Raw genomic sequence first — 25,692 nt, 5'->3', positions numbered from 1 at the left:
GGGAGGATCCTGCTCCCCAGGGCATAGGGAAGCTCTGGGTGAGGGATGCTTTCTAGGTCCCATTTTACAGATGAGATATCAGCTGTGGTCCCAGTCTAGACCTCAGGCTCTTGTCACCCACCTCCCTGTTCCTGGCCTCTGCCAGTGATGGCAGGGCACAGGTGCCGATGGGGTGTCCTCATGCCAAATATCCTGGGGACACCTGGTGTACCCCACAGCTCACAGGGCCTCAGGCTGGGGAGGTGCCCCGGTTCACCCCTGGCTCCTCCTGGTGGGTCACATCCTGCCTCCTGGAGATGGAGTCGGCAGGCCTAGCACAGGAAAGGCTCACACTAGAAGATCATGGGATGGGGTGTGCACGCCTACACGAGTGTTCAGGTGTGTGCTTGCTGGTGGTGGGGGCCGTGCCTGCATTCACATGTCCTTTCCTGCCCCTTCCCCAGGGCTGAAGCTCCCGGCGCCATGAAGCTTGCCCCAGCAGGACCGGAGCACCGAGGCCGGAGGCCCCAGCCTGCCATGCTGCTACCACCACGGAACCTGCAGGTGCTCCTGCTGCTGCTGCTACCGCTGCCAGGCATGTGGGCTGAGGCAGGCTCGCCCAGGGCGGGCAGGGGTCTGCAGCCCCACTTCCGCACCTTCTCAGCCAGCGACTGGGGCCTCACACACCTAGTGGTGCACGAGCAGACAGGCGAGGTATACGTAGGTGCGGTGAACCGTATCTATAAGCTGTCGGGGAACCTGACGCTGCTGCGAGCCCATGTCACAGGCCCTGTGGAGGACAACGAGAAGTGCTACCCGCCGCCCAGCGTGCAGTCCTGCCCCCACGGCCTGGGCAGCACGGACAACGTCAACAAGCTGTTGCTGCTAGACTATGCCGCTAACCGCCTGCTGGCCTGTGGCAGCGCCTCCCAAGGCATCTGCCAGTTCCTGCGACTGGACGACCTCTTCAAGCTGGGCGAGCCACACCACCGCAAGGAGCACTACCTGTCCAGTGTGCGGGAGGCAGGCAGCATGGCGGGCGTGCTCATTGCCGGGCCACCAGGCCAGGGCCAGGCCAAGCTCTTTGTGGGCACTCCCATTGATGGCAAGTCCGAGTACTTCCCCACACTGTCCAGCCGCCGGCTCATGGCCAACGAGGAGGATGCTGACATGTTCGGCTTCGTGTACCAGGATGAGTTTGTGTCATCGCAGCTCAAGATCCCGTCGGACACGCTGTCCAAGTTCCCAGCCTTTGACATCTACTACGTGTACAGCTTCCGCAGCGAGCAGTTTGTCTACTACCTCACGCTGCAGCTGGACACGCAGCTGACCTCGCCTGACGCTGCCGGCGAGCACTTCTTCACCTCCAAGATCGTGCGGCTCTGCGTGGACGACCCCAAGTTCTATTCATACGTGGAGTTCCCCATAGGCTGCGAGCAGGCAGGCGTGGAGTACCGCCTGGTGCAGGACGCCTTCCTGAGCCGGCCAGGCCGTGCCCTGGCCCGCCAGCTGGGCCTGGCCGAGGATGAGGATGTTCTGTTCACCGTGTTTGCCCAGGGCCAGAAGAACCGCGTGAAGCCGCCCAAGGAGTCAGCCCTGTGCCTGTTCACACTCAGGGCCATCAAGGAGAAGATCAAGGAGCGCATCCAGTCCTGCTACCGTGGAGAAGGCAAGCTCTCCCTGCCGTGGCTGCTCAACAAGGAGCTGGGCTGCATCAACTCGGTGAGTGCGGCAGGGGCACCCCTCCTCCCAGGCCCCATCCCCCGTCCCCGCACCCCCACCCCCCGCCGGGACAATAGTATCAGTATCATACACACTCCCAGTGGTGCCTGCTGCATGCCAGGGCTGGCTTTTGGCTTGGCCATGCCCAAGACCCAGCTAGGTGGGGCTGCCCTTTTCCATCCCCCAGAGAATGGGTTTGGACCCAGTGTACTGGCCCCAAAGGCTGCTCCCAGCCATGATGGTGTCTGGTGCCTCAGAAGATGGGGGTGACGAGGCCCTGCTGGCATAGTCCACAGCCCCTGTGGGACACCAGACAGAGTGTTGGCCATGTACCTGGTCCCACGATGGGTGCTTCCTGCTCTATCTTGTCCCCATCCTACAGATGAGGTGACAGGATCAGAGAGATGGGGGGTAACTTGCCTTAGGTCACACAACCAGTGAGAGGCAGAGCTGGGGCCAGACCCTATCAATCAGGTGAGCCCATACACCATCTCCATGGAGCGCTTGTGTCCCCCACATGCCCCTGGTGGCACCTGCCCGCTGGGCCTCTGCCTTTGCCCAGCAATGGGAGCTGATAGTGCCCTGGTGCAGGCGGCATTCCATACCTTGCAGAGAAAGTGACCCTGACTCCAAGGAGCCACTGCACCCAGCACCCATCCCAAGGCTGGGCCTCTATCCTGCTGCCTTTTAGGCAGCATCTTGTTCACACTCCTGGGCAGGCTTGCTCAGGGTGGAAAGTGAAGGGACTGGGAATTAGCCCAGACCTGGGACCCCTGAGGCCAGGCCCTCTGTGCTTGCTGCTGGGTGTCACTGGCCAGCCTAGGGGAAGGCCTGCCCCTCTCTGGCTGCAGCCTCCCATCTCTGACCTGGAGGTGACCCTGGTTTTGTCCTCTGGGCAGAGTGGGACCGCAAGGGCCCCTTAGCCCTTCCATCTCACACTCACCGTTTGTGTGAGGCAGGGCCCATGTGTGCTTGGCAGATGTGGTTGTCCACCCTCCCCTTGGCTTTTCAAGACACATGTTTTCTCTGTACCATACAGATGGAGACACTGAGGCTTGGAGGGGCAGAGACTGGGTGAAGCCCCACCACACTCTCTCTTTGTGTTCTGTCCCAAAGCTGGGGCCAGTTCTTTTCCTCCCTGGGGACGGTCCCCACTGCCCTCTCCCACCTGTTCATTCCATGTGGCCCAGTCCTGGCCCAGCCTCCCGTGCCCCTTCCTCCTGGCCCCCCAACAAACCGGCTGCAGACAGGGACCATCTGCCCCACTTCTTCCCACATCCCTTCCCCACCTGCCCTGCCCTCTCCTTGGGCCTGGTGGTGGAGCAGCACCCTTCCACGCTGCCCCAGCTGCTCCCGAACCTCATGCTATTGATTGCTTTCTCAGGCTGTTAGCTGGGAGCCAGCCCTTTGCCTTTCACGTGTGACCTGCTCCCTCTTGTCTTAAATAAACCCTCTCAGTGTACACATTTTCTCTGGGGGCTACCCTCAACCTCTCTAGAAAGACAACCACACTCCCAGCCCTATCCAGGGAGGCCCAGCCCTCCGGGAGAAGGCGCCTGGGGAGTGGCTCTCACCCTGCCCCTTCCACAGCCCCTGCAGATTGACGACGACTTCTGCGGCCAGGACTTCAACCAGCCCCTGGGGGGCACAGTCACCATTGAGGGGACGCCGCTGTTCGTGGACAAGGACGATGGCCTGACCGCCGTGGCTGCCTATGACTACCGGGGCCGCACTGTGGTATTCGCTGGCACGCGAAGTGGCCGCATCCGCAAGGTCAGGCCTGGGTGGGCTGGGCGAGGAGGGGCTTGGGAGGCAGTTCCTGCCTGGGACAGGAGCAGAGGCTTGAGGCCCTCCAAGGTGGTGGCAGGGACAATGCTTCTCTGTGTTGTGGGAGGCTAGATCTGGCATATGTGGGGGCAGGAGGAGTGTGCCTTACACTGGGCCCAGTGACCTTAAAGGGCCCCACTCCTCTCTGTGCCTCTGACCATTACTGGCCCCAGGACCACTAAGCAAGGATACTTTGAGACCACGCAGGAGCCTGTGCAGGGCCCTGGGATGCTGAGGCAGGGGCCGGCTCTCCAAGGGCACTCTCTGACCTCTGAGGGATGCTGCTATGTGTGGGTGGTGAGGGCAGGCCCACATGACCCCTCCCCTCTGGGCCCTGCTCCCGAGCTGGGAGATCCAGTGTCTGCTGCCTCAGCATTCTGCTGGGCTGGAGACCTTGGCCCTGCCTCCCCCAAGCCCCTCTGCTGGGCCAAGGGCAGGGCAAGGGTAGTGCCCCCGCCCGTCTTTGGCTGGTGCTAGAGGAGCTCTGGGCCACAGGCTTGAGCTGGCCCCACGGTGGCAGGGTGAGGGCAGGGTGCTGCAGGAATGGCTGTCTGCTCTTCGAGGTTCTCCTTTCCTTCCCCAGAATGGTGGACTGGACAAAGTCCGTGCAGAGCTTCCTGGAGGGCGTGGGTGGAGGGGAGCTACCTGGGCTAGGGTGGGCACCAGGCTGGCCAGTGTGGAGGAAGCTCCCAGAAAGACTGAAGGGTAGGGGTGCCTGGGTACCCCAGAGACCCAGTGGGCAGGAGTGGGCCCTGGGGGTGCATAACAGGCACCAGAGGCCGGTGCTGATGCAGCTTCCCCAAGCCCATGTGCATCTGCAGGTGGGGCTGGGCCTAGGGCTGGCCAGGGCTGGCAGCTCTCAGCCCCATGCCTGGTGTTGGAAGGGGCCTCCCATCTCTGCCTTGTTAGTTGCCCTGGGAATGGTGGGGAGTCCTGCCCCTCCTTGGCTCTGTGATCTCTGGGACGGGATCTGCTGCAGCCTCAGCATTTCCTCTGTGAAATGAGCCAGATGTCCAGGCTCTGGGTTGGTGGGGTTGCTGGTGGTATAGGGTTAGGGGGGCCCAGCTGCTGACTGCAGGCCCCCCAGGGTAGGGATGCCCCTGGGTCCTGTTGGTTCTGTTATCAGTGGCTGTGAGGCTGAAGCTGATGGGGGAAGTCCTGTGACCCCTGAGTCAGGTCCTCTGCTGTGACCTCCCTCTTGGCCCCCATGTGGGGTGCCACCCTGTGGCTCTGGTATGAGGCCCCTCCCGTCCTCCCAGCCTGTACTCCGTCTCCTCATACTGGGAGGCACACAGGGCTCTCAAGCACATGGGTGGGTGTTGGGGTGGGTTTTGCCAGGCAGAGGGCTGTGCTTATGTGGAAGCCCAGTGCAGCAGCTTGCAGACATTTCGTGGGGCACCCCAGAGCCTGTTACCCCAGAGCCTAGTCACACCCAGAGCCAGTGACCAGGTTCCTCCAGCCCTACCCTGTTCCTGCTGCCCGGTACTCATTCTCTTGTGTCCCAGGGGCATCATTTGGGTTGGAGCCTTGCTAGGGGAGCAGTGGGACACAGCTATTCATCTGGGTGCCAGTTGGCCTGTCTCCCCTGTCTCCTCACCCCAGTCCCACAGAGGGAAACTGAGGCACGGAGCATGGAACTTTGGAATTGGGCTTGGGCCCATCTATGGAAAGAGGCTTCTTCTGGGATGAGATTCTATCAACTCTTCCCCTTCCTCCTTTCCCCACTCCTTCTCCCCATTTCCCCCTCCCACCCCTAGTCCCAAGAAGGGCCATTCTCAGGGCAGTAGGTAGGGGTGGAGCCTGTCCTCTGCTCCCTGGGCCGGGTGCCTCAAGCCTGGCTGTGTGGGCAGCTGGGAAGGTGGAGGCTGCATCCTCGTGGCCTGACACGGCTAGCCACCCTTCAGAGCCCTGAGTTCTCCTCAGAGCCTCTAGGTGCCCATACCTGCCTCCCAGTGCCCATCCTGGGTACCGCCTCCCTCCACTCCCAAATAAGTCTAGACTGGGTGCCGTGGGCTGCGTATGAGTGGATGGTACCCTTTGCGGGCATCTGGGGTCAGCTGTGCCAGGGGTTGCTGGCCTGGCAGAGTCTGCAGTTGGGGACTTGGGTCTCAGTTTTGTTCAGAGCCCCCCCAGGTGAGGTGCACCCCTGCTTTGTCCTCCTGGACACAGACACAGTCATATCAGTGAAGAACCTGCCACCTGCATCCTTTCACCCAAATCTACTTGTTCTTAAACCAGCTAGCAGCTGGGCACATCCTGAGCAGGGTTTTTGAACCCCAGTGCCATGCAGATGGGTACACGTCAGCATGGGTCCCAGCCCTCTCCCATCCACCGTCTGGCCCTGAGCAATCCGTGCTCCTGCTGTCTGGGGTGTGTGGTGAGTGCTGACTGTGCACCAGCACCCCACAGAGGCCTCAGAGCAGCCTGTCATCCATTTGACAGGTGGGGAAACTGAGTGCTTGAGGCAAGTGCTCAGGGCTGCTGGCTCTTGCCTCCCTTTCTGCGGTTGCTTGAAGGAGGTTGGGCAGAGTTCTCAAGAGTTAGGCCCCTTCCTCAGTGACCTCCTCTCTGAGGAGTCCCTCTTTACCCACTCAGACCTGGCTGGGGCTCTCCTGCTGTGGGTGTGTTTTGGGGTGGGTGCCTGTTTGATCCTCTCTGCCTCTCCTATTCCCTAGTCACTGTGGGCGCCTCAGGCCTGATTTCCCACCACAGGCCACATGGGTGGAGGATGCCCTGGGTTTGGGGCAAGGGGCCAGGAGGAGATCTAACCTCACTTGTTCTGGGGCCTGGGTTCGAGTCCCACTCTGCCTGCCTAGGCTCTGTAATGTCCTGCAGGCTCCAGTGAGAGGCCTCTGGCCTTGCTCCACTGTGAAGGATGCTTGCTCCCTGCCGGCGCATACAGGCCTCTTGGTCTGGCCCTGGGCAGCAGAACTTCACTTCTCATCTCTCCTTGTCATCCTGACCCAGCCTGGGTGTGGGGCTGGCTGTAGTCCAGGATCCTGAGCCAGGGTGAGGAGGGCTGCGCCGAGCCCCTCCCCCTGGGCTGCCCCTCCTCCTTGCTCTCAGGGTCTTGGGGAGGGGCTGGGCCTGGGGCTCCCTCCTGCCTGTTCACACAGGGCTCCTCCTCCCCTGAGGCAGCTTGGCCTGGCTGTGCTCTTGGAGCTCAGGGCCCCGCCTCCTGCCCTCTCCACTTGGCCTGCTGGAGCCAGGCCCTGGGGACCCCCCAGCCCACGCCTGACCCAGGGGCAGGCCTGCCAGGCCGACCACTCCCAGTCTTTCCCAGGCCGGTCCTTTCTGGGCTTTAAAAAGCATCTGGGGAGCCCCAGGGACTTGGCTGGCCCCTTGCCAGCCCCTGCCAAACTGTTGTGTAAAATTGTAGCTGATTAATTTAAGACCTGCCAACTTCAGCTGTGGGGCCGACTGGGGGTGCCCCTGCCCCCTCTCCTTTCCCCAGAGCCCTGCCCGACACCTGCCCTGCCCCCACAGAGGCAGCCTCTCCCATTGGGGTGCCTCTCTCACTGGGGTGCTTCTTGGTGCACTTCCTGGGCCCTGCTCTCAGCTCCTCCTGTGCCCTCTGGGGACCCCAGCCATGTCAGGAGCTCCCAGGGGCAGCCCCTGGTTCAAGTCCTTTAGCATCAGCCCAGATACCTCCATGGGAGGGGAGAGCACAGGCCCCAGCCTCCTGCAGAGCCGGTGCTGTTCCCCCTATAGAGTGAAGCTCGAGAGAGCCTGGCCCTATGGGCCCGCTGAGGGCACCCGAGGCCAGCCCTGCTCTGGTCCTGCTGCCACTGTGGGGCAAAAGGAGCCTGCCTCTGTCTGAGGCCCATCCTGCCCATGCTGGGAATGTAGGCCTGACTACCTGGGCACCTGGTTTTTCAAGAGATTCTGGAAATCTGTATTTTCTGTGAGATCTCTTGATTATTAAATGTTGGCAACTAATCCATGTTTTGAGAAAGTATAACAGGGCCAACTCAAGCATTGCTTTGGGCCACCATTTGTGGCCCAGGGACATGCCCTGTGGCCTTGAGCAGCTCAGAGAAGCCACCCACCTGGGCTGTGGGGTGCACCCGGGCTTAGTTGGAGCTTGCCCTGGCAAAAGCCCCATCCTCTGGGGCCTTGGTTTCCTTCCCCGATGTTGGCTGCATCTTGGCGTATCCCAGGAAGGCTTGGGGCTTGAAGTTCCTTCTGGAGCTGGCCCCGATGAGCCGTCATAGCATCTCCCTTCAGAGGTCCCTGCACAGGGGCTATAGCTGCAGCACCATGTGTGCGGCCTGGCGTGGCTGGCCCCTGTCCCTTGCTCATGGGCCCTCAGGACTCATGCTGCGGCACATCCTGCACCTTGACTGGTCCACACCGCTCCTCGGCACTCCTAGGAGTTTGCAGTGGCGGGACTTGCAGCTGCTGGGTCTCTGAAGTGCCTAGGAGGCCTGTGGCATTAGTTCCTGTCCATGAGCCCCAGGAATGGTGACCTGCAGGGCCTGGAGCTTCAGCGAAGCCCCTGGAGCCCTGGACAGTGTCGGAGGTGCCCTCCACCCAGCGGACTTCCCCTCTGCAGACAGCTCAGCACATGCTGTGCTCCTGGGCTGCCTGGAGACAAGGAACACCTGCCCCCTAGAGGCCCCGCTGCTCTAGAAGCTTTCAGCATGCTTCAGAGGCCTCTGCACTCCCACCATACCCCCTGAACCCCAGGCAGGATTTTGGAATTTGTGAGTTCTGGAAGTTGAGTGTCATCTCAGAGCCCACGGAAGTGCAAGGAAGTTGGTGGCCGGTGCCCAATTCAGCTTGAGCCTGTTCAAGTCTGGGTTGGCAGCTTGAGCCTGTTCAAGTCTGCAGTGAGCCTCCCTGTCCAGGGTCTGTGCCAGTGATGTGGTAGGAGGGGGTGTGTCACGGGAGAGCACAGGTACCCACCATCCCTCCCAGTCCTTCCCTCTCCAGGGTGACTGCCCTGGCTGGCCTTCGACGCCGTGTACTGCTATGTGGGTTCTGGGGTTGAGTCGTCATCTTGTGCTTGGCGTCAGCGTCCTTGCTGAGACTCCTCCTTACCGGAGGCAGCTGCAGTGTGTGCCGTGTCCTCATGTTTTGTGTTCCAAGCACACACGCCTATGTATCCTGCCCACTCTGGAGGGCCGTGGTGTCATCAGTCCTTGCGGGCTTGTTATAAGCACAGTTTTGTGTGGATTCTGGTGGCAGAAGGATTCCAGAAGGTTTCAGCCTGGGAGCCAGGCTATGGAGCCTCTGTTGTCATTCTACCCTTCCTCTCCAGGACTGCCTCTGCTGCTGCTGGAGGACTCGGTGGGGGCCTGTGGCAGTGCCTGGCAGCATGTAATGGGTGCTCCTGGGCAGTCTGCTGGGTCCGTCTATGCTGTGCCCCCACCAGTGTCTTCTTGGGATGGGGTGGAGCCAGCTGCCTGTGGTGGCCACTGCTCTCTGTGAGGCCTGAGTGTGTACTGCCACTGCTCACCTAGGCCAGCAGCCCCAGGCCCCTTGGGGGAACCTTGCATGGTGACGTGCCGACCTCTGTGCTTCCTGGCGAGCATGTGCCGCCTCCTTTCTGCCTCTCCTGTGTGTGGTTGGCCACTGTGGGCCGAGCCATGAGGAATCAGGGAGGGATCTCCTATTTGCCCTGTGGGCATAATAAGTACTGTACCAGAGTTGCTGGCAAATGAGGGTGGTTCACGAGCATTGCTTCTGCTTCCCCGCAGCCAGTAGGGCCACCCATGGGGTACACACAGAGGGCCCTGCCAGTCAGGCCTAAGCCTGGGCATGGACCCCACAACATCTTTGATAATGTGGAGGCAGGCCCCTTCCCCCACAGGCAGACAGACTCAACCATAGCAAGAACCACAGTGTAGGAGCGGCTAGCAGCCTGCAGTGGCTATGGAGGCTGGAACAACCCAGGGGGCTGGGTGGTCTGCTGGAAAGGTATTCTGGGGACAAGGAACAGGAGGGCCAAAACTCAGAGGTGCCCCAGTGCATGCTGGGAATCGCACTGTGCCTTTTGGGGTTTCAGGGGCTGCCTTGGGGACAGTGTGCTTGTGAGGTGGGTCACTTCACCGGAGAAGGTGGGAGGACCAGCTGGATAGGGGGTGTGGGTCTTTGAGGGCCCAGGGCCCTGGGATGGCACTAGGGTCAGGGCTAGAGGTGGCATTGAGGTTACAGGATGGAGGAGAGAGGGCATCAGGTGGCTGGTGGGTTTGAGAGAAGACATTGGGGCAGATGGTCCCTGCTGCCTGTGCCCCCGAAGGACCCATGCTGGTGACAGCCTGGCTGTGGCAGGACCCTGGCCAAGCCCCAGTGTGTGACTGAGGTGGTGCAGTCTATGGTGGCTCATGGTGGCCCTGCCAGGTGTGGCCTTGCCAGCAGGGCGCTAGGTTCCCCAGGCAGCTATGCACATCTGCCCTGCCACAGGGCCAAGCAAACATGCCTGCCTTCCCCTCTGGAACCATGAGCTCCTGATTCTCACACAGCTCTGTGAGGTGGATGTTAGCAGATGAGACCAGGGGTCAGGCAGGTCCACTCCTTGCTGAGTGGTTGCTGCTGGGGCAGGCTGAAGCCTGTCTAAGGCAGCCCTGGCTGTCCTCCACCTGCCAGGACCCTGACCTCGGTCCCTACTCTTCCCTGTGTGCTGAGGGTTGGGGGTGAAAAGATGGGATTCCTGGGACACCCTCTCCCCCAACAGGTGTGTCTGGCGGGATTCCAGCTCTCAGGCTTCCTGCAAATCCTGTTTTAATTACCCAATTACTGCCAAGAGGAAATCACTAATTGCTTTTCCAGTATCAAATTCCTCCTGGCCTTTCTGAGAGTGATGGGGACCCAGGAAGGAGGCCTAGAACTTATCCCCAGCTGGAGGAAGAGGCAGTCCTGTGAGGGGTGACGAGGGTCCAGGAGTGGGTCCACTGGGGCCTGCCTCAGCTGTGCAGTCCTGGCCGGGAAGCGGAGAGGCAGGTAGGCTCTGTGCCCTGTGGGGGATCCTGAGAAGAGAGGGCAGCAGAGGCTCCTGCCCGTGGAGCAGCCCTTCCTGGGACCACCTCACACTAAGAACAGGTTTGGCAGCTGCCTCTGCAGAAAGGCTGAGAGGCGTGTGAGGCCTCTGCGTGTGGCTGCCTCCCTAGCTGCTGCCCTTGGTCTGCCTGTCCCCACCTCATCCTGTCCTTCCCCCAGCCCTGGAGCCAGACAGCAGCTCCACAGGTGCACAGGCAGGGGGAGAGCCAGGCCCCTGGCTGCCATTGTGGATTGGGCAGAACTGGGCAACTCCTCTTGCCAGGTCAGGGCCAAGCCAGGCAGCCCCCTGCCTCCTGGCGGCTGGGGCGCGTGCCGGCCCTGGCACATAGCCTGGGTGGCCCAGACATCCTCCCAGCACCCCCGCATGCCCTCAGCCTGGAGAATGGGTCCTTTGTTGACTCTGGGCGGGATGGACAGCTGACCTGGCCGGGCCCTCAGCTGCCCGCCTGCAGCAGTTGGCCAGGGCTGTGGCAGTGATGGGAGTGGATACAGTCAGCAGGGCCAGCCTGGGGCCTGCAGTGAGCCCTGCCTGCTGTGCCTTGGGGCAAAGGGATAAAACTGCTCCCTCCTCTGTGGGGAGGGTCAGGCGAGCCCTGTGGCAGTGGGAGGTGCTCAGTCCACAAGTGAGGGCTGCGCCTGGCCTGGCCCTGGCACTGAGAGGCCTGGGGACCTGGTGCCTCGGGACTGCACTGCAGTCTCAGCTCCAAGGCCAGGGTCAACTCGCCTATGTGCATGTAGGACAGGGACCCCAGGGTTAGATGGTCTAGGCAGAAGTGGGTGGGGTTACCCGTGTCCCCCCAGCCAGGGTTGGGTGGGGGCCTGGTGCAGCCAAGGGACATGTCCAGGGAGGCTGATGGCCTTGCTGAAGCCCCTTGGGTAAAGGGGAGGGTCCTCTCAGGCATGGGGGCATGCATGGGCATCGCCAGCTCCTGTTTAGTGCTGGGAGGTGGGAGGTTGGGCTGTTGGGGCCAGTCATGGAAGGTTCGGGTAGTCTTTGGGGAAAGATTTGCAGAGCAAGAAGGTGACAGCTAGGGGAGGATTCCAGGGCATGCCTGTGCCCCAGCCCCATGGCCAGGATGCATCAAGCCTCTGGTTTGCTCTGCCAGCTGCCCAGCTGCTGTGGGAAGGGCTTTGGGTCCAGCTACCTTGAGGGTGGGCTGCCTCCAAGTGGGTGGTCTGCCTCCAAGTGGGTGGCCCACAAGTGGACAGCTGTGGCCAGGGTGTGAACGTTGGCACGTGGGCTCCAGGCCGGCGTGTGCCCTGCTGTCCTGCCAGCCACTCTGGCCTCAGGCCCGCCTGCCGTCTGTACCCCTACACTCTTTGATTCTCCTGGAACACCCTCCTTCTGGGTGCTGGCTCCCCCTTCCCACTTTGTGAGCAGCTTCTGTGCTCCCCCCAGGTGCAGTTGCGGGTCCAAGGCCCTGGGTTCCCCTGGCAGGTGCTGTGTGAGCCTCAGTTTACCTCCTGTCTGTGTGGTCTGATGAAGCTGGCTTGGTTGCACAGGCCCTTCACCCTGAATGCTGTCTGGGATACAGGCACACATCCTGGGGACCACTGTCCTAGCTGGATGCCCCTCAGAACATGTGTGCGCACACAGGGGCCTGCTGAGCCAGGACTGTGGTGCCTCAGTGAACAGTGTGCAGCCTGCTCTGCATGCCCTCCATCCTCTGGCCTGGTGTGCTAGGCCATGGCCTCCCCAGTGTCTCACTCACACTACCCTCTGGCCATGCCATGGCCTCTCCTGGGGCCCTGTCTTCCTGGGCCCAGCCTGTGTGTGTGAAGGGGTGGGGGTAAGCCAGTGCGGGACAGGTGGGTGGACAGATGGGTACATGGCAGATGGACAGCTGGACGCATGTGCTCCCGGCTGCAGCTGTTGGAGCCACCTGTCCAGTCGGCATGCTGCCAGGTGGAGCGGGGCGTGCCTGGGGCCCAGCCTGTGGCTCCTACAGCTTCTTTCCTCCCCAGGACCCTTCATTGCACCCCTTGCCCACCGTTCCTTGCCTTGGAGCTGGTGTGCCCCCTGGACCTGCCCTTCCCTGACCCATTTCCTCTACCCCTTGGTGTGACATCTGTGCCCCCAACCCTGAGTGGGCGGATGCTTAGCAGGCCAGGCCAGGGTCAGACCCCAGCGTCAAGTGGCCCTGGCCTTTGTGAGGCAGGAGGCTTGTCCCTCTCTGGTCCTGTTCCTGTTCAGACCCCTCTCAAGTGCTCCCTGCATGCTGGGCCAGGTTCTATCAGCTCAGGCCAAAGAGGCCCTGCTGCCAGGGGCAAGAGGGGCCAGGCCTGGGGGGGGGTAGGGAGGAGCTATAGACCTGGTGCTGGTGGGGGAGGGAAGCTGGGCCTGGGCTTCACAGTGGGAAGCCACTGGGGATCTCTGAAGGGCTGTGGGGATGGAGGAGATGAGAGGTATCGCAGTCCCTAACCTGGGTTTTCCAGGTTGGAGCCCCAGGTCTGCACACTGGGCACCCCTGCCCCAGCCTCCACCCAGGCAGTGTCCTGCCCTCATCTTCCTGCCCTCCTTGTCTTCCTGTCCCCACTGCCTGGCGACTGTCATAAGCCACTGACCTGGCTGTGTGGTTGGCTGCTGAGATGCAGTGATTGCTTTGGGCCTGGCCTCCCTGGGTCCTCCCTGTTACCACCTGGCACACCTGGCCTGGTCCTCATGTAAACATCAAAACAGCTCTGTCAAAGGGAGGGGTGTCTGTCATCCCCATTTTACAGGTAGGGAAATGGAGGCAGAGAGAGGTTTGGACCCAGGCAGTAAGGCCCAGAGGCTGGTCCTGGCTGGCATCCACCTGGGTCTGAGTACCTGCCCTCTGGCTACTGGCCCAGAGTAAGGCAGGGGGTTTGTGGTGCTGGCACCTAAGCTCCCACCCGGCTGGCCTTGGGCCACTGGTCATTTTGAACAAGGACTCCCATTCCTGCTGTAGCCGCAGGACAGGCAGGCGCAAGTGCACTGGGATCATGTGTGGGTGCAGTCTAGACCCCACCGGCAGGGGCACTGGGTAGCTGTGGCCTGGCTGTGCCTGGGCCACCCGCTGTCCCTGCGTCCTTTCTCCCAGCGGCCATGGGCCATGGTTGCAGATGGGCCGTCCTGGCCGCCTCCTCCCCTGCCCAGCTCTGGGCTCCACTCTTCCTGGTCTGGTTTGACTTAAGCCTGCTTGGAGGCGAGGCAGCTGAGCGGATGTGGGGGGTGGCCGCCGGCGCTCAGGAATGCAGCCCTCCCCCTCTCCCAGCCGACAGCCTCTTTGGCCCAGAAACATAGCGCCCCGCCCTGGCTGGCTGCCCTTGGCCCAGGCCTGATGGATCGGGCTCCAACCAGGGGCTTTTGCCGGGCCCTACTGCCCTGGACCTGCCCTGCCTGCCCTGTCACCATGAGGTCACAGAGGAGGGGGTACTGAGTCTGGGCTCAGGCCCCTGCCCTCAGGTAGAGGTGGAGAGGTTGGCTACCCCTGGGGAATGGGAACCAGTCAGGCTGGTGGAAGCAGGCCACAGCCCACAGCGTGAGAGCCTGCCCTGGACTCATAGCTGGGCAGACACGCCCCAGGAGTCCCATCTCTGGAAAGCCCCATGGGTCTTTCTGTTAATTAAATACATTTGTTTGGTAAAAGCAACTAAAAATACTTGCAGCATCGAAAGCTTCGGAGGAGAAGAGCTGGCTAATTAACGCCTGGTTTGTTTGGGATCTGGAATACATTTTCATGCCGATGAGACTCCCACCCTCCTCCACTGCCTTCTTGCTGGGATGCCCCCACCCCCAGGACACCCCATCCTGGAGTCTCCTGGTCCCAGCCACCCTAGACTCCCTGTGAGCCCCAGCCTCTGCCACCAACAACCAACACCCCTCCTTCAGAAGCCCAGCCTGGCTCCAGGGATGGCTGGGCACCCATGGGACTCCTGCAGCCTTCTCCCTGGGTGTGGCCGAGCTGCTCCATGGTGAGCGCTGGGCTGTGGTTGTCTCCAGGCCCCAGTGCCCTCTAGCCTCTGCTGACTGATAAAGGGGCTGGGTCCCAGACTGGCCTGTTGGGATCTGAGTTTGCCCTGCACTGGGGCTGGGGCTGGGGATGTAGAGAGCGAGTGTGGCTGGCCCTGGCTCTCTCTGCTCATGCATGTCTGGGCAGCTCAGGGAGGGGCTTTCGACCCCTGACCTTCGGTGGGGGAAGGGCTGGGTCAAGGAGGTGTCAGCACAGCCCCAGTTAGGGACCCTTGCTGCTGCAGATCCTGGTGGACCTCTCGAACCCCGGCGGCCGGCCTGCCCTGGCCTATGAGAGCGTGGTGGCCCAGGAGGGCAACCCCATACTTCGAGACCTCGTCCTCAGCCCCAACCACCAGTACCTCTATGCCATGACTGAGAAGCAGGTGGGTGCTGCACCAGTCAGATGGTGTGGGCTGAAGATGGGGGGCCTCCTGCCAGGAACTCTAGTCACCGAGCAGTGGGAGTGGGGCCACATCGCAAGTCAGGTACTCATGGCTCCTGGTGAAAGTGGTTTCAAGCTGGTCTGTGCTCTGCCTACCTGCAGACTCATGGGCCTGGCTGGGTCTGTGGGGAACCAGCCTGGGCACCAGGGGACCCACAACATCACTGCTGCCTCCATGTTCTCCTGAGCTGGGTTTGGAATTCTCACCCCTCCCCTATAGACTTCCTGACCACGGAAACAGATATGTGAAGGAGAGTGATTTCAGAGGACAGGTGTCACTGAAGGGTTTGGGGTGGGCAGGGCCCCTGAGTCCTCAGGCCTAGGGCTGGGTCTCTATCCAGTGGGTCTGCTTGTGGGGCCTATGGCTGGCCTGGTGCCTGGCCCAGCTCTGTAAGGCCATGGACTTGAGTCCCTGGCCTGACTTGCCTAGAGTTCACCTTTGCCCTTTGGCCCAACCTAGTGGCCTGTGGCTGTTGGAGGGTCGGCAGATGGGGCAGGTGGGGCCAGGCTGGGCACACCAGCTGAAGCCAGGCCTCTCTCCCCTTACGGCTGGCTCTTGCTTCTCCCCTGCCCCTCCTGGGTGCAGTAGGGTTCTGCCTTCCTGGGGACCTCAGGGACGTGCCTCCATTGGCACTAGGATGATGGGCTGAGCCAGGGAGTCTAGAGTGAGCTGTAGGGGAGTCGCCTGGCTCTCACACGGGTGCCTGGCCCTCTGAGCATTGTCTGGGGCTGCCTTGGAGCTTAGGATTGGGGCTCGCCAAGCCCATTGATCCCTGGGGAAACTCAGCTGGGAGGGAGTCCAGACAGATGGAGAGGAACTCTGGCTGGAGCTTCAGGTGCTTCTCTGATGGGCTCACCCCATATGGACTCTTCCCTCTGGCTGCTGCCTCCAGGGTTTCCAGAGCAGAAGCCTGACCTATGTTACCTAGCTTGGCTAGGGCAGGGTCACCAGACCCTGTAGGCACCCCTGTGTAGACTGAGAACAAGTGCAGGGCCTCGCCAGGCCTAACAAGAGCAGAGTAGGGAGTTGGAGGTGAGGATGGCTGGGATGCCTGGCGTGGGACTGGAGGGGCCTGACACCTCCCCCACCCCAGGTGACGCGGGTGCCTGTGGAGAGCTGTGTGCAGTACACGTCCTGTGAGCTGTGTCTGGGGTCACGGGACCCCCACTGTGGCTGGTGTGTCCTGCACAGCATGTGAGTATGGACAGGTGGGGATGGCCATGGTGGTCTCGAAGTGGGGAGGGGTAGCCTGGTACAGGGTAATCCACCCCAAGTTCTCCACCCCGTCTAGGGGGTGGGCCCTATAGGTCTCCCCACCCACTCAGCCTCAGCCCCTCTGACTTCAGCTGCTCGAGGCGGGACGCCTGTGAGCGGGCAGACGAGCCCCAGCGCTTTGCAGCAGACCTGCTACAGTGCGTGCAGCTGACTGTGCAGCCACGCAACGTATCTGTCACCATGTCCCAGGTCCCAGTAAGTGTGGTGCCCCAGGTGGTAGGGGGTGGGGGGCAGCCATGGGGACCCTGCTCACCACACCTCTTGCTGCGTGCCCAGCTCGTGCTGCAGGCCTGGAATGTGCCTGACCTCTCAGCTGGTGTCAACTGCTCCTTTGAGGACTTCACGGAATCTGAGAGCATCCTGGAGGACGGCCGGATCCACTGCCGCTCGCCCTCTGCCCGGGAAGTGGCGCCCATCACGAGGGGCCAGGGTGAGTGGCCCAACACAGTGGTGCCTGCTGCCTGCCCAGGGCTGCCATCCAGTCACCGCCTGTTTATCGCCTCCCTTGTTCAGTTCCAAGGGCATGTTGGTAACACTCTGACAGCTGATACAGAGGGGGTCTCACCACCTGCTGGTCTGAGAGCGGAGGAAACACTCCAGGCATGCAGCCAGAGAAAGAGCCCTCCTGCCAGGGAGGTGGACAGTGGATAAATCCTTCTTAGGACTTATCTATGGGCTCACCATATAGACATAGACACACGAACATACTTCACCTCCACTACCATAATTATTGCTGTCCCTACTGGCATTCAGGTCTTTAGGTGTCCCGTGGTGACCGAGGGTGGAAAAGCAGGGCAGAGTAGGCGAGATGAAGGGACCACACATGGAGACCTGGGGTCTTGGGGGGTTTGCAGGCTGGAAGTGGGAGTAGGTGAGGGGTGGGCCACGTGGGGCACAGGTTGGGTGGGGGACAATCTCATGGGATTTGGGGTACAGGACCCCACTGGCTGCCACAGCCCATTGGGCAGTCGCTCTGCAGGCCCTTCCTCAGGAGCAGGCAGCCTGTGGGCATGGGGAGGGCCTCACGGTTCCCAGCCCCTTACACTACTGAGCAGGAGGCAAGCAGAGCAGATCCCAGGCCCCAGTCACCTGGGGGCCGAAGGGGATGGAGGCACATTTGATGCGACTGTCGGTGGCAGCTCAGAGGGTCCCTGGGCAAGTTGTTCCCCTGTCTGGGCTTGCCCTGGATCCTGGTGACTTGGCCGTGCTGCTCCTGCAGGAGACCAGCGGGTGGTGAAACTCTACTTGAAGTCCAAGGAAACGGGGAAGAAGTTTGCATCTGTGGACTTTGTCTTCTACAACTGCAGCGTCCACCAGTCGTGAGTGTCCTTGGGCCCCTCCACCCACCTGGTCCTGGGCTACTTGCCATACCCCCGTCCCTGTGGTCCAACTGTGCTTGCTGTTTGCCGACATGCCCTTGTGTGGCCAGGCAGCAGATGGTGATTCCATGGCTGGGACTCCCGAGGCTGGGTGGTGAGGGAGGCAAGAGAGCCACTGTGAGAGCAGCTTGCAGGTAGAGGAGCCAGCCAGGGCAAGGCCACCAATGAGGAGGGTGCCTGAGGCCAGGGCAGGTGCACCAGGGAGCAGCAGTCAGAGTGGGCGGCAGTGCCTATCCCACAGGGATGGCGTAGGGCCCCAGGCAGCCGTGTATGGCTTCGAGGGCACAGTGGTATGGACAGTGGCCCTTGGACACTGGTGTGGAGGGCTGAGGGCTGCTTTGAGGGCCTGGGCAGGGGCCCAGAGATGGCCCTTGGGTGCCTGCTGCTTCTGGTGTGTGGTAGGCTGCTGCCAGACAATGCAGCGTCCAGGTCCCCTCTGGTGGGTGCTTGTCACTATGCAGGCCCCTAGGTTGGTGCTGGCCACTATGCAGGTCCCCAGGGATTGTGGCTAGGAGGCAGCTGCTATGCCTGCTGCCCATTTTGGCTGTGAGCACCCCCAGCCTCAGAAGAAGGATGGGAGGAGCTGGGGGCCTCCTGTGAGTCCCACTGTGAGCCCAGAGGAGAGCCCCCACTCCTTCCCTGACCCAGAGGGCCCAGGCTGAGGCAGTGGAGTTTAGCCTCAGAGACAGGAGGTGCCTGACTTTTCAGGCATGCCTTTGTTGACTGACTCACACATGGACTCTGTCACAGCTTTTGTAGAGCAACTGCTGTGAGCTAGGCAGGCTTTTGATTTCAAGGATGCAACATGTCTCGACCCAGGTGGGGTGGGGGATCTCTGGAGGGGGCCAAGGGCTGCAGGAGAAGCAGAGTGGTTGGGGGAGCTGGCAGGTCAGAAGATACTGGAGAGTAGATGGAGGTGGCGTCTTCCTGGAGGTTGTTGAGATGGCAAGGTGTCAGCCCTGTGCAAGGCTGCATTGTGGGCAGAGCACCTGCAGTGGCCAGCCTGGCAGACCCTGGGGCACATCAGAGGGAAACAGGCAAGCTCCTGTCCCAGCGAGCCTGTGTTCTGGCCAGGGAGGTGGTGTGCATGGCCCTGTCCAGCTCTGTGGCAGCACATGCTGTTACAGTTAAAATCTAAGTTTGTTAAAAGGAGTCAAGACTTAAAATGAAGTTCCCTAGTTGCACTGACACATTTCTGGTGCAAGTAGCCACACCTGGCTGGCAGTCAGGTTGTGATCAAGGCTCTGGAGGAAAAAGCAGCGAAGAAGAAAGAGAGGTTGGCTTTGGAGGGTGGGCAGGCAAGACCAGCTGTCGGGGAGGCCTGAGGAGACAGAGGGGCAGCTGCCTTCACGTTTGGGGGAAGAACTTTCCAGGCCAGGAGCAGTCAATGCAAAGTCCCTGAGATGGCATTATGAAGACCAGCGGGGGCGGCATGGTATCCTTGTGATCACAGGGGACCCTGCGTGGTTGCGGGTCCCCAGGCTTCAGCACCCAACCTCTCCTTGCAGCTGCCTGTCCTGTGTCAACGGCTCCTTTCCCTGCCACTGGTGCAAATACCGCCATGTGTGCACACACAACGCAGCTGACTGCGCCTTTCTGGAGGGTCGTGTCAATGTGTCTGAGGTAAGGCTGGGTGAGGGTAGGGCTCAGGTTTTCGGAGGTGGAGCAGAACTGGATTGAGACAGTCCATCTGGGTGTCACCCAAGGCCTGGCCTGGGGAGCGCCTGTGGGTGACTGGGATGTTGGCATGTGGTGCCAGCACCACCAGCCTGGGTCAGCGAGGGGACCCCGAATGCCAGCTGGGAGGCCTGTGGGATCACTGTCTTGGCCTGAAACCAGGCCTGTGGTATTTGTTGGTGGCCCCGGGGCATCCTCCTTGACCCTCAGGAAAGGGGAGAAGCCTCAGACAAGTTCTGCCCCTGGGCCTATGTGGGGGCTGCAGACGCGGGCTCCTGGGTACAACGTGGGGCACTGTCAGGCTGCAGAGCAGGTGCGGGCAGAGCCTGGGGTGCAGGAGCCTAGCGGGGCAGGGGACCTTGCTGGCGTAGCATGCCTGTAGGCTGGTGGGTTCTGGAGTCTCCGGGCGCTGAGTGGTAATTGCTAGTAATTAGGTAGTAATTATTCCGGGCTGGGCAAGGCACTGGCTTTATGAATGGCAGACTGTTCCTTCTGGAACCTGAGGCACTTAGTACCGGGACAGGCAGGACCCAGGGCCCACGGGTGCTGAGTGGTAGAAGCTGAGGCTGGAGCTGTGGCTCCAGGTCCGGCTGTGGGTGTGGAGCCGGGACTTGCAGCCAGGTCCCCTTTCATTTGCTGTGGACACTACACCCTTTGGCTGGAGGGGGCAGGTTCTGTTTGCCAGGGAGACCTTGGTGCCTACAGCTGGGCACCAAGCTTTCCTGCTGAGCTAGGGGCTGAGGAAGTGGCATGGTGGCCCTCTCTCCTCTGGGTGCCTTTTCACAGAGGCCCCCTGACCCCCAGGGTCACCCTCTGGACTGGACTTTTCTGCTCCCTGGAATGACATCAAGAGGCAGGACGGCAGTGGAGGGTAGCCCAGAGCATCAGGGACTCCAGTGCTTGTGTCAGGGTGACTGCCTGTGACAGTGGGTGTGCAGGAGCCAGGGACACAGTGGGGGTCTTTCCTGGGTATGCAGCCTGCCCAAGGTGCTGGGCCAGGGTGTCCTGGGGTGTGGGCAGAGCCCATGGTAGAGTCTCAAGGGGGAGCTGGCCTGGGGCCTCTCAGGCCAGGGAGAGCTGGGTGTGAGTCACTGTGGGAATGACGTGCAGATGCACTTGCTCCAGTGCTGTGCACAGCCCAGGGGCGGGCGAAGGGGCAGCACAGTGGTCGTCAGGGGTGGTGGCAGGGCCCTGGGCAGCTTGGGGTGGTTTTGGGACTGATATAGCCCAGTTTCTCAGGGGCAGCCTTCCCTGAGCCCTCCCCCATCCATGCCATGAACTTTGGAGCACCCTTGGGGAGTGGAGGAAGTGGGCCCTGGAGTAGTGGCCCTGGGAGCTCAGAGAGTGGGGAGGCAGAGCAGGCAGGGCTGGGCTGGAGGCACGTGTGGGGTTGAGGGGCTGTATGGGGAATGTATTCTCTCCACAAATACTTATGCTTTTTTTTTTTGAGATGGAGTTTCGCTCTTGTTACCCAGGCTGGAGTGCAATGGCGCAATCTTGGCTCACCGAAACCTCCGCCTCCTGGGTTCAGGCAATTCTCCTGCCTCAGCCTCCTGAGTAGCTGGGATTACAGGCACGTGCCACCGTGCCCAGCTAATTTTTTGTATTTTTAGTAGAGACGGGGTTTCACCATGTTGACCAGGATGGTCTCAATCTCTTGACCTCGTGAATACTTATTCTTTTCTTTAGCTTGAGTCCTAGATTTTTATGTAGCCGTTCCTAAGGGGTGTGATATGAGTCCTCCCAGACTTGGGGCAATGGCCAGTGCAGTCCCCTCCCTTGCAAGCCCTCTTCCTGTCCCTGTTCTGGTGAGTTCCTTGGGCAACCTCCTGAGACAGGAGCGTAATAAGTCCAGGTTCTTGCTGAAACAGCATGATCTAACCCCCAAGGCTGCCGCCTGTCCCCTGCCCCTATGCTGGGAGGGGTCTCTGTAGCCTCTTGTGCCTGCCTGCGTGCTGGGGTTTGTGTGTTTGTCTGAAGATGGAGTAGCCTGTGTGTGTTGATGGGAAGGGCCGCTGGGCTGGGGCTGTGGAGGCAGCTGGTGCTGTGTGCCAGGGCCTGAGGGCTCCTGCATGGAGCCCCCACTGAAGCAGAGCTCATGAGACACTCTCAGAAGTCGGGACTTTGTCTTAGGAATGCCTGTTTCTGGACTCTGCAAAAAAGGAAGGGTGTGGTTGGCATCTCCACATAACAGTTGTGTGCCCAGCCATTCAGTTCTCAGACCTGAGCAAGTCTTAGTAGACCCCCTTGCACGAAGGGGAGGCCTGGGTCCCTTGAGGAAGTAGGCTGGTACACTGGCAAAATGCACCTTGTTAATCTTCCCCCAGTGTTTCCCAGGGGGACTTCCAGCCTTTTACCAGGGAGACTATGCACTGGGGAAAAGGCTGTAATCAGAGCCTTTGGGGACAACTGGACCTGGCTCTGAACTGTCATTGATCCCAGGAGACCCATGCCACTGTGGCCCTCCTGTCAGATTCGGGCCAGCTGGAGTCAGGTGATCACTGGAGTTTCAGCACAGGCCTGACTCAGTGGGCCGCATGGGTCCAGAGCTTCCCGGGTTCTCACCCAGCTGGGTGTTGGGGAGGAGATGGGGTGGGGATGCAGGGAATACCTGAGAGGACAGGGTGTGGCCCAGGTAGCCAGTCAGCTTCCTCGATGGGCATGCAGAGGGCAGGGGTGGCGAGGGGACAGGCCAGCCTCAGCATGGTGGGGCGGGCAGGTAGGGGCCAGCCACATTGGCCTCGATGCCTAACGGGCCCACACACTCACACTGGTGTTGGGGTAGGTGGTGGTGTTCCCTGGCTGGGTCCTGGGTTCCAGGAATGGTCCCTGACTGAGACCTTACTCTGCATGAGCCAGCTCCATGTCTCCTGCTACTGGCCAAGAGATTTTCTGGACTTAGGAGCCTCGAAGAAGCCCAGGCCTCGCCATAGTTGCTTTCTGGCTTGCTGCAGGCTGAGCCGCCTGGGCTCCTCTGGGCATTTTCTGGTTGGGTGCATGGCGGGGCAGCTCACCTGGTCTCAGACCAGCCGTTCCAGGGGGCTCAAGGGCAGCCTAGCTTGGACTGAAAAGTCTCAGTGCCCTGAGCCACCCATTTCCATGACTGGGGCCCTCCAGTAACAGAGTGGCCCATGTCACAGTGAGACTCCAGCCTGAGCCTCGGCGTGCAGAGTCAGTAAATGTACCTCAGCCTGCCAGGGAGGTGAGGCATAGGTATGGCCACTGTGTGTGCCAGCGCCTTCCTGCTGTGGCTGTGGTCTCAACACACGACTGCAAATGCAGCCCCCAAGTTGGGGCCAGTGGCCCTAACTGCAAACTGCCACCACCTGCCTCTCCCCAGTGGACACAGGAGCATCCCTGCAGACTCAGAGATCAGCTTGCCTAGCTGGGCCTTGTTAACTCTGCTTCCTTGGAGCTCCTGAGGGGCCAGGCCAGAGTCCCTCTAGGACCCTCCTGGGTCCTAGAAAATCTCTGCAGACCTGGGCCCAGGCCTGCCCGCCTTGGGGACTGTTGCAGGGCTTGGGGATTACAGCCTGTTTTCAGCATCCCTATTTAAAGCCCAGCTTAGTGGCACTCCCAAGGGGCCATCTCCTGAGGCCATTAGCAGCCATGCTGCAAGGAAGCTGGGCCATTGCATCAGTTATTGTTGCCGAAATGCTGGCCCCGGAGGCCAGGCCTGTTTTTCTACTGGGCTCTGGCTATTTTTACATACTCCCTGGGCACCCAGCACAGAGCCTGCAGAGCCCCACTCTTTTCTGCTTCTAGCACCTTTTCAGCTACCAGCCAGATGGTGCTCCTTTGGTCTATGGAATGGTGGGGGGTCCTAGAACATGGGGCAGGGCATTCAGGGGCCAGAGGTAACAGAGCTTGTCTGGGTCACAGTATGTAGCTACTGTCCCAGCCAGCTGTCTCTGTGGTCCTCATTTTGCCAGTGCATAAAATGGGCACAGTGGTGCTTGGCTTGAGCAGCATAGACCCAGTGCACATCCGGGGTGCAGTGGGGTGCATCTTGCTCACTGGTCTCCACTCCTGGGCTCAGCCAAACTCATCTTGTCCCCAGGACTGCCCACAGATCCTGCCCTCCACCCAGATCTATGTGCCAGTAGGAGTGGTAAAACCCATCACCCTGTCTGCTCGGAACCTGCCGCAGCCACAGTCAGGCCAGCGTGGTTATGAGTGCCTCTTCCACATCCCGGGCAGCCCGGCCCGCGTCACTGCCCTGCGCTTCAACAGCTCCAGCCTGCAGTGCCAGAACTCTTCGGTAAGGCAGCCGGGGCAGGGGCTGGGGCTGTGAGCTGGAATGGGCCAGTTACCCTCACAGCCCTGGGTCCTGGGGTTTGTGTTTGTTCACAAAGGGCAGTGCACATGCTCATGTGTATCTCTGATGAGTCAGAAGCCACTCCTGGTTTCCCCTGGCCACTGCCAGGCCCCTTAGGTGTGCCTGGGTCATGCGGACCAGTGGGCCGCAGGGGGCCCGTGCTGTCTCAGTAGCTGTTGAGAGCCCCCAGATTTGTGTTGGGAGCAGCCTGAGGGTGGCTGCAGGTCAGCCCTGAGGGTCACTCCTGGCCACCACAGCTATCTGGAGTTCCTTCTGCTGTCCAGCCTTTCCAGACATTTCTGCTCTATCACCAACTCTTTGTCTGTCCTGCACCTTCCACCTGCATCTTCCTCCCCATCCTCCCTTCTCACCAAGCCCACATTAATCTTCCCTTCAGCTGTGTTTAAAGGGAAGAGGGTGTATCAGGGAATTTGATAGGATCCAATTAAATTCCTACAGATAAAATAATGATGAATTGCCAGGCTGCCCCTTGGAGACGCTGGGCTCCCTGCACCGCCCCAGCACAGGAACAGAGTTGAGGTCATCCACAGCAGAAAGTGGGACACAGCTGGAACCCCTGGCCAAGCTCCCCGGGAGGGGCAGTTCCCATGGGCCCAGCCCCGCTTTGTGGGGGAGGGGATAGGGGACAGGGCTGCACCTGACAGTGATCCTGCCTTTCTCTACCCCAGTCCAGGGACACAGATCTCCCACCTCAAGGCAGGGCAGTCCAGGCCCATTCAGCAAAGATACTGAGGTTCACAGAGCATGCTGATGCATGTTCTAGGGCCAGCTTGGAGTCCTGGTTTCCAACCTGCAGGGAGTGGTCACAGGCTGCCTGTGGTTGGAGGTGGTCTCCAAGGGGGTCCACAGAGGTGACCGTGGGGAGCACAGAGGTTCCCCTGGAAGGGCACCTCATATGGTTGCTAGGCTGGAGAGAGGGGGCTCTGGAGCCGGGAAGGAAGCCCTGTGTAGGGTGAGGGTGAAGAGGGAGGTTTTGTGGCTGCAGAAACTTCCCCCTGAGCTGGCCATGCTGGTGGCTTGGTGGGTGTCAGGCTTTGGCCTGAAGGCCGCTTAGCTGGGGAGCCTGACCTCGCCACCACCCCACAGTACTCCTACGAGGGGAACGACATCAGCGACCTGCCAGTGAACCTGTCGGTCGTGTGGAACGGCAACTTCATCATTGACAACCCACAGAACATCCAGGGTGAGTGGACGCCTGGGTGGGGTGGGTGGTGGGCAGGCCTGAGCTGACCACACCCCCCCCCGCAGCGCACCTCTACAAGTGCCCGGCCCTGCGGGAGAGCTGTGGACTCTGCCTTAAGGCTGACCCACGCTTCGAGTGTGGATGGTGCGTGGCTGAGCGCCGCTGCTCCCTGCGACACCACTGCACAGCCGACACACCTGCGTCCTGGATGCACGCGCGTCATGGCAGCAGTCGCTGTGCCGACCCCAAGATCCTCAAGGTAGGGCCCCTAGCCCTGCCCCACACCCCACGTCCTGCCCCACTCTGCCCCACATCCTATGCCCTGTGGGATGCCTGCACCCTAGCCTTTGCCTCCCGCAGCTGTCCCCTGAGACGGGCCCGAGACAGGGCGGCACACGGCTCACCATCACGGGGGAGAACCTGGGCCTGAGGTTCGAGGACGTGCGTCTGGGCGTGCGCGTGGGCAAGGTGCTGTGTAGCCCTGTAGAAAGCGAGTACATCAGTGCCGAGCAGTGAGTGCAGCCTGGGGCGTGCATGGGGTGGGACAGGGTGGGGTTCCTGCAGCCCCTGAGGCCTGCCTGCCCACAGGATCGTCTGTGAGATCGGGGATGCCAGCTCTGTGCGGGCCCACGACGCCCTGGTGGAGGTGTGCATTCGGGACTGCTCACCGCACTACCGTGCTCTGTCACCCAAGCGCTTCACCTTTGTAGTGAGTCTGCTGCCCTCCCTCTGCCCCTATTCCCTGCTACTCTGAGAGGGTGTCCGGCAGGGGCAACTGAGTGCTCCTCTACCTCCCCACGGCCCCTTGTCTGGCCGTGCATTGCCGATGCTCTTCCATGGCCTGGGTGCTGCCCCTCCCTTCCTGTGTCTGGGCCAGCTCCAGAGCTCCT

General features: G+C 61.1%; 1 protein-coding gene across 3 annotated transcripts in view; it reads left to right on the top strand.

Moving 5' to 3' along the window:
• The window catches only part of PLXNA1 (plexin A1), a 54,638-nt gene that overhangs the window by 5,696 nt on the left and 23,250 nt on the right, over positions 1–25,692 (top strand). For all 3 annotated transcript variants that reach the window (XM_078351866.1, XM_035273913.3, XM_035273915.3), the window contains exons 2-14: positions 444–1,701; positions 3,292–3,474; positions 14,749–14,889; positions 16,043–16,143; positions 16,296–16,419; positions 16,501–16,654; positions 17,444–17,543; positions 19,112–19,226; positions 23,341–23,541; positions 24,706–24,802; positions 24,868–25,061; positions 25,163–25,314; positions 25,391–25,511. In XM_078351866.1, coding sequence (XP_078207992.1) covers positions 463–1,701; positions 3,292–3,474; positions 14,749–14,889; positions 16,043–16,143; positions 16,296–16,419; positions 16,501–16,654; positions 17,444–17,543; positions 19,112–19,226; positions 23,341–23,541; positions 24,706–24,802; positions 24,868–25,061; positions 25,163–25,314; positions 25,391–25,511 — 2,922 coding nt within the window. In that variant the 5' untranslated portion in view covers positions 444–462. The remainder of the gene's footprint in view (positions 1–443; positions 1,702–3,291; positions 3,475–14,748; positions 14,890–16,042; positions 16,144–16,295; positions 16,420–16,500; positions 16,655–17,443; positions 17,544–19,111; positions 19,227–23,340; positions 23,542–24,705; positions 24,803–24,867; positions 25,062–25,162; positions 25,315–25,390; positions 25,512–25,692) is intronic.

Source organism: Callithrix jacchus, chromosome 15 (genome assembly GCF_049354715.1).
Source record: "Callithrix jacchus isolate 240 chromosome 15, calJac240_pri, whole genome shotgun sequence".
Taxonomy (NCBI): domain Eukaryota; kingdom Metazoa; phylum Chordata; class Mammalia; order Primates; family Cebidae; genus Callithrix; species Callithrix jacchus.
Note: the sequence above shows the minus strand (reverse complement) of the source record. Positions and strands in the feature narration are given on the sequence as shown.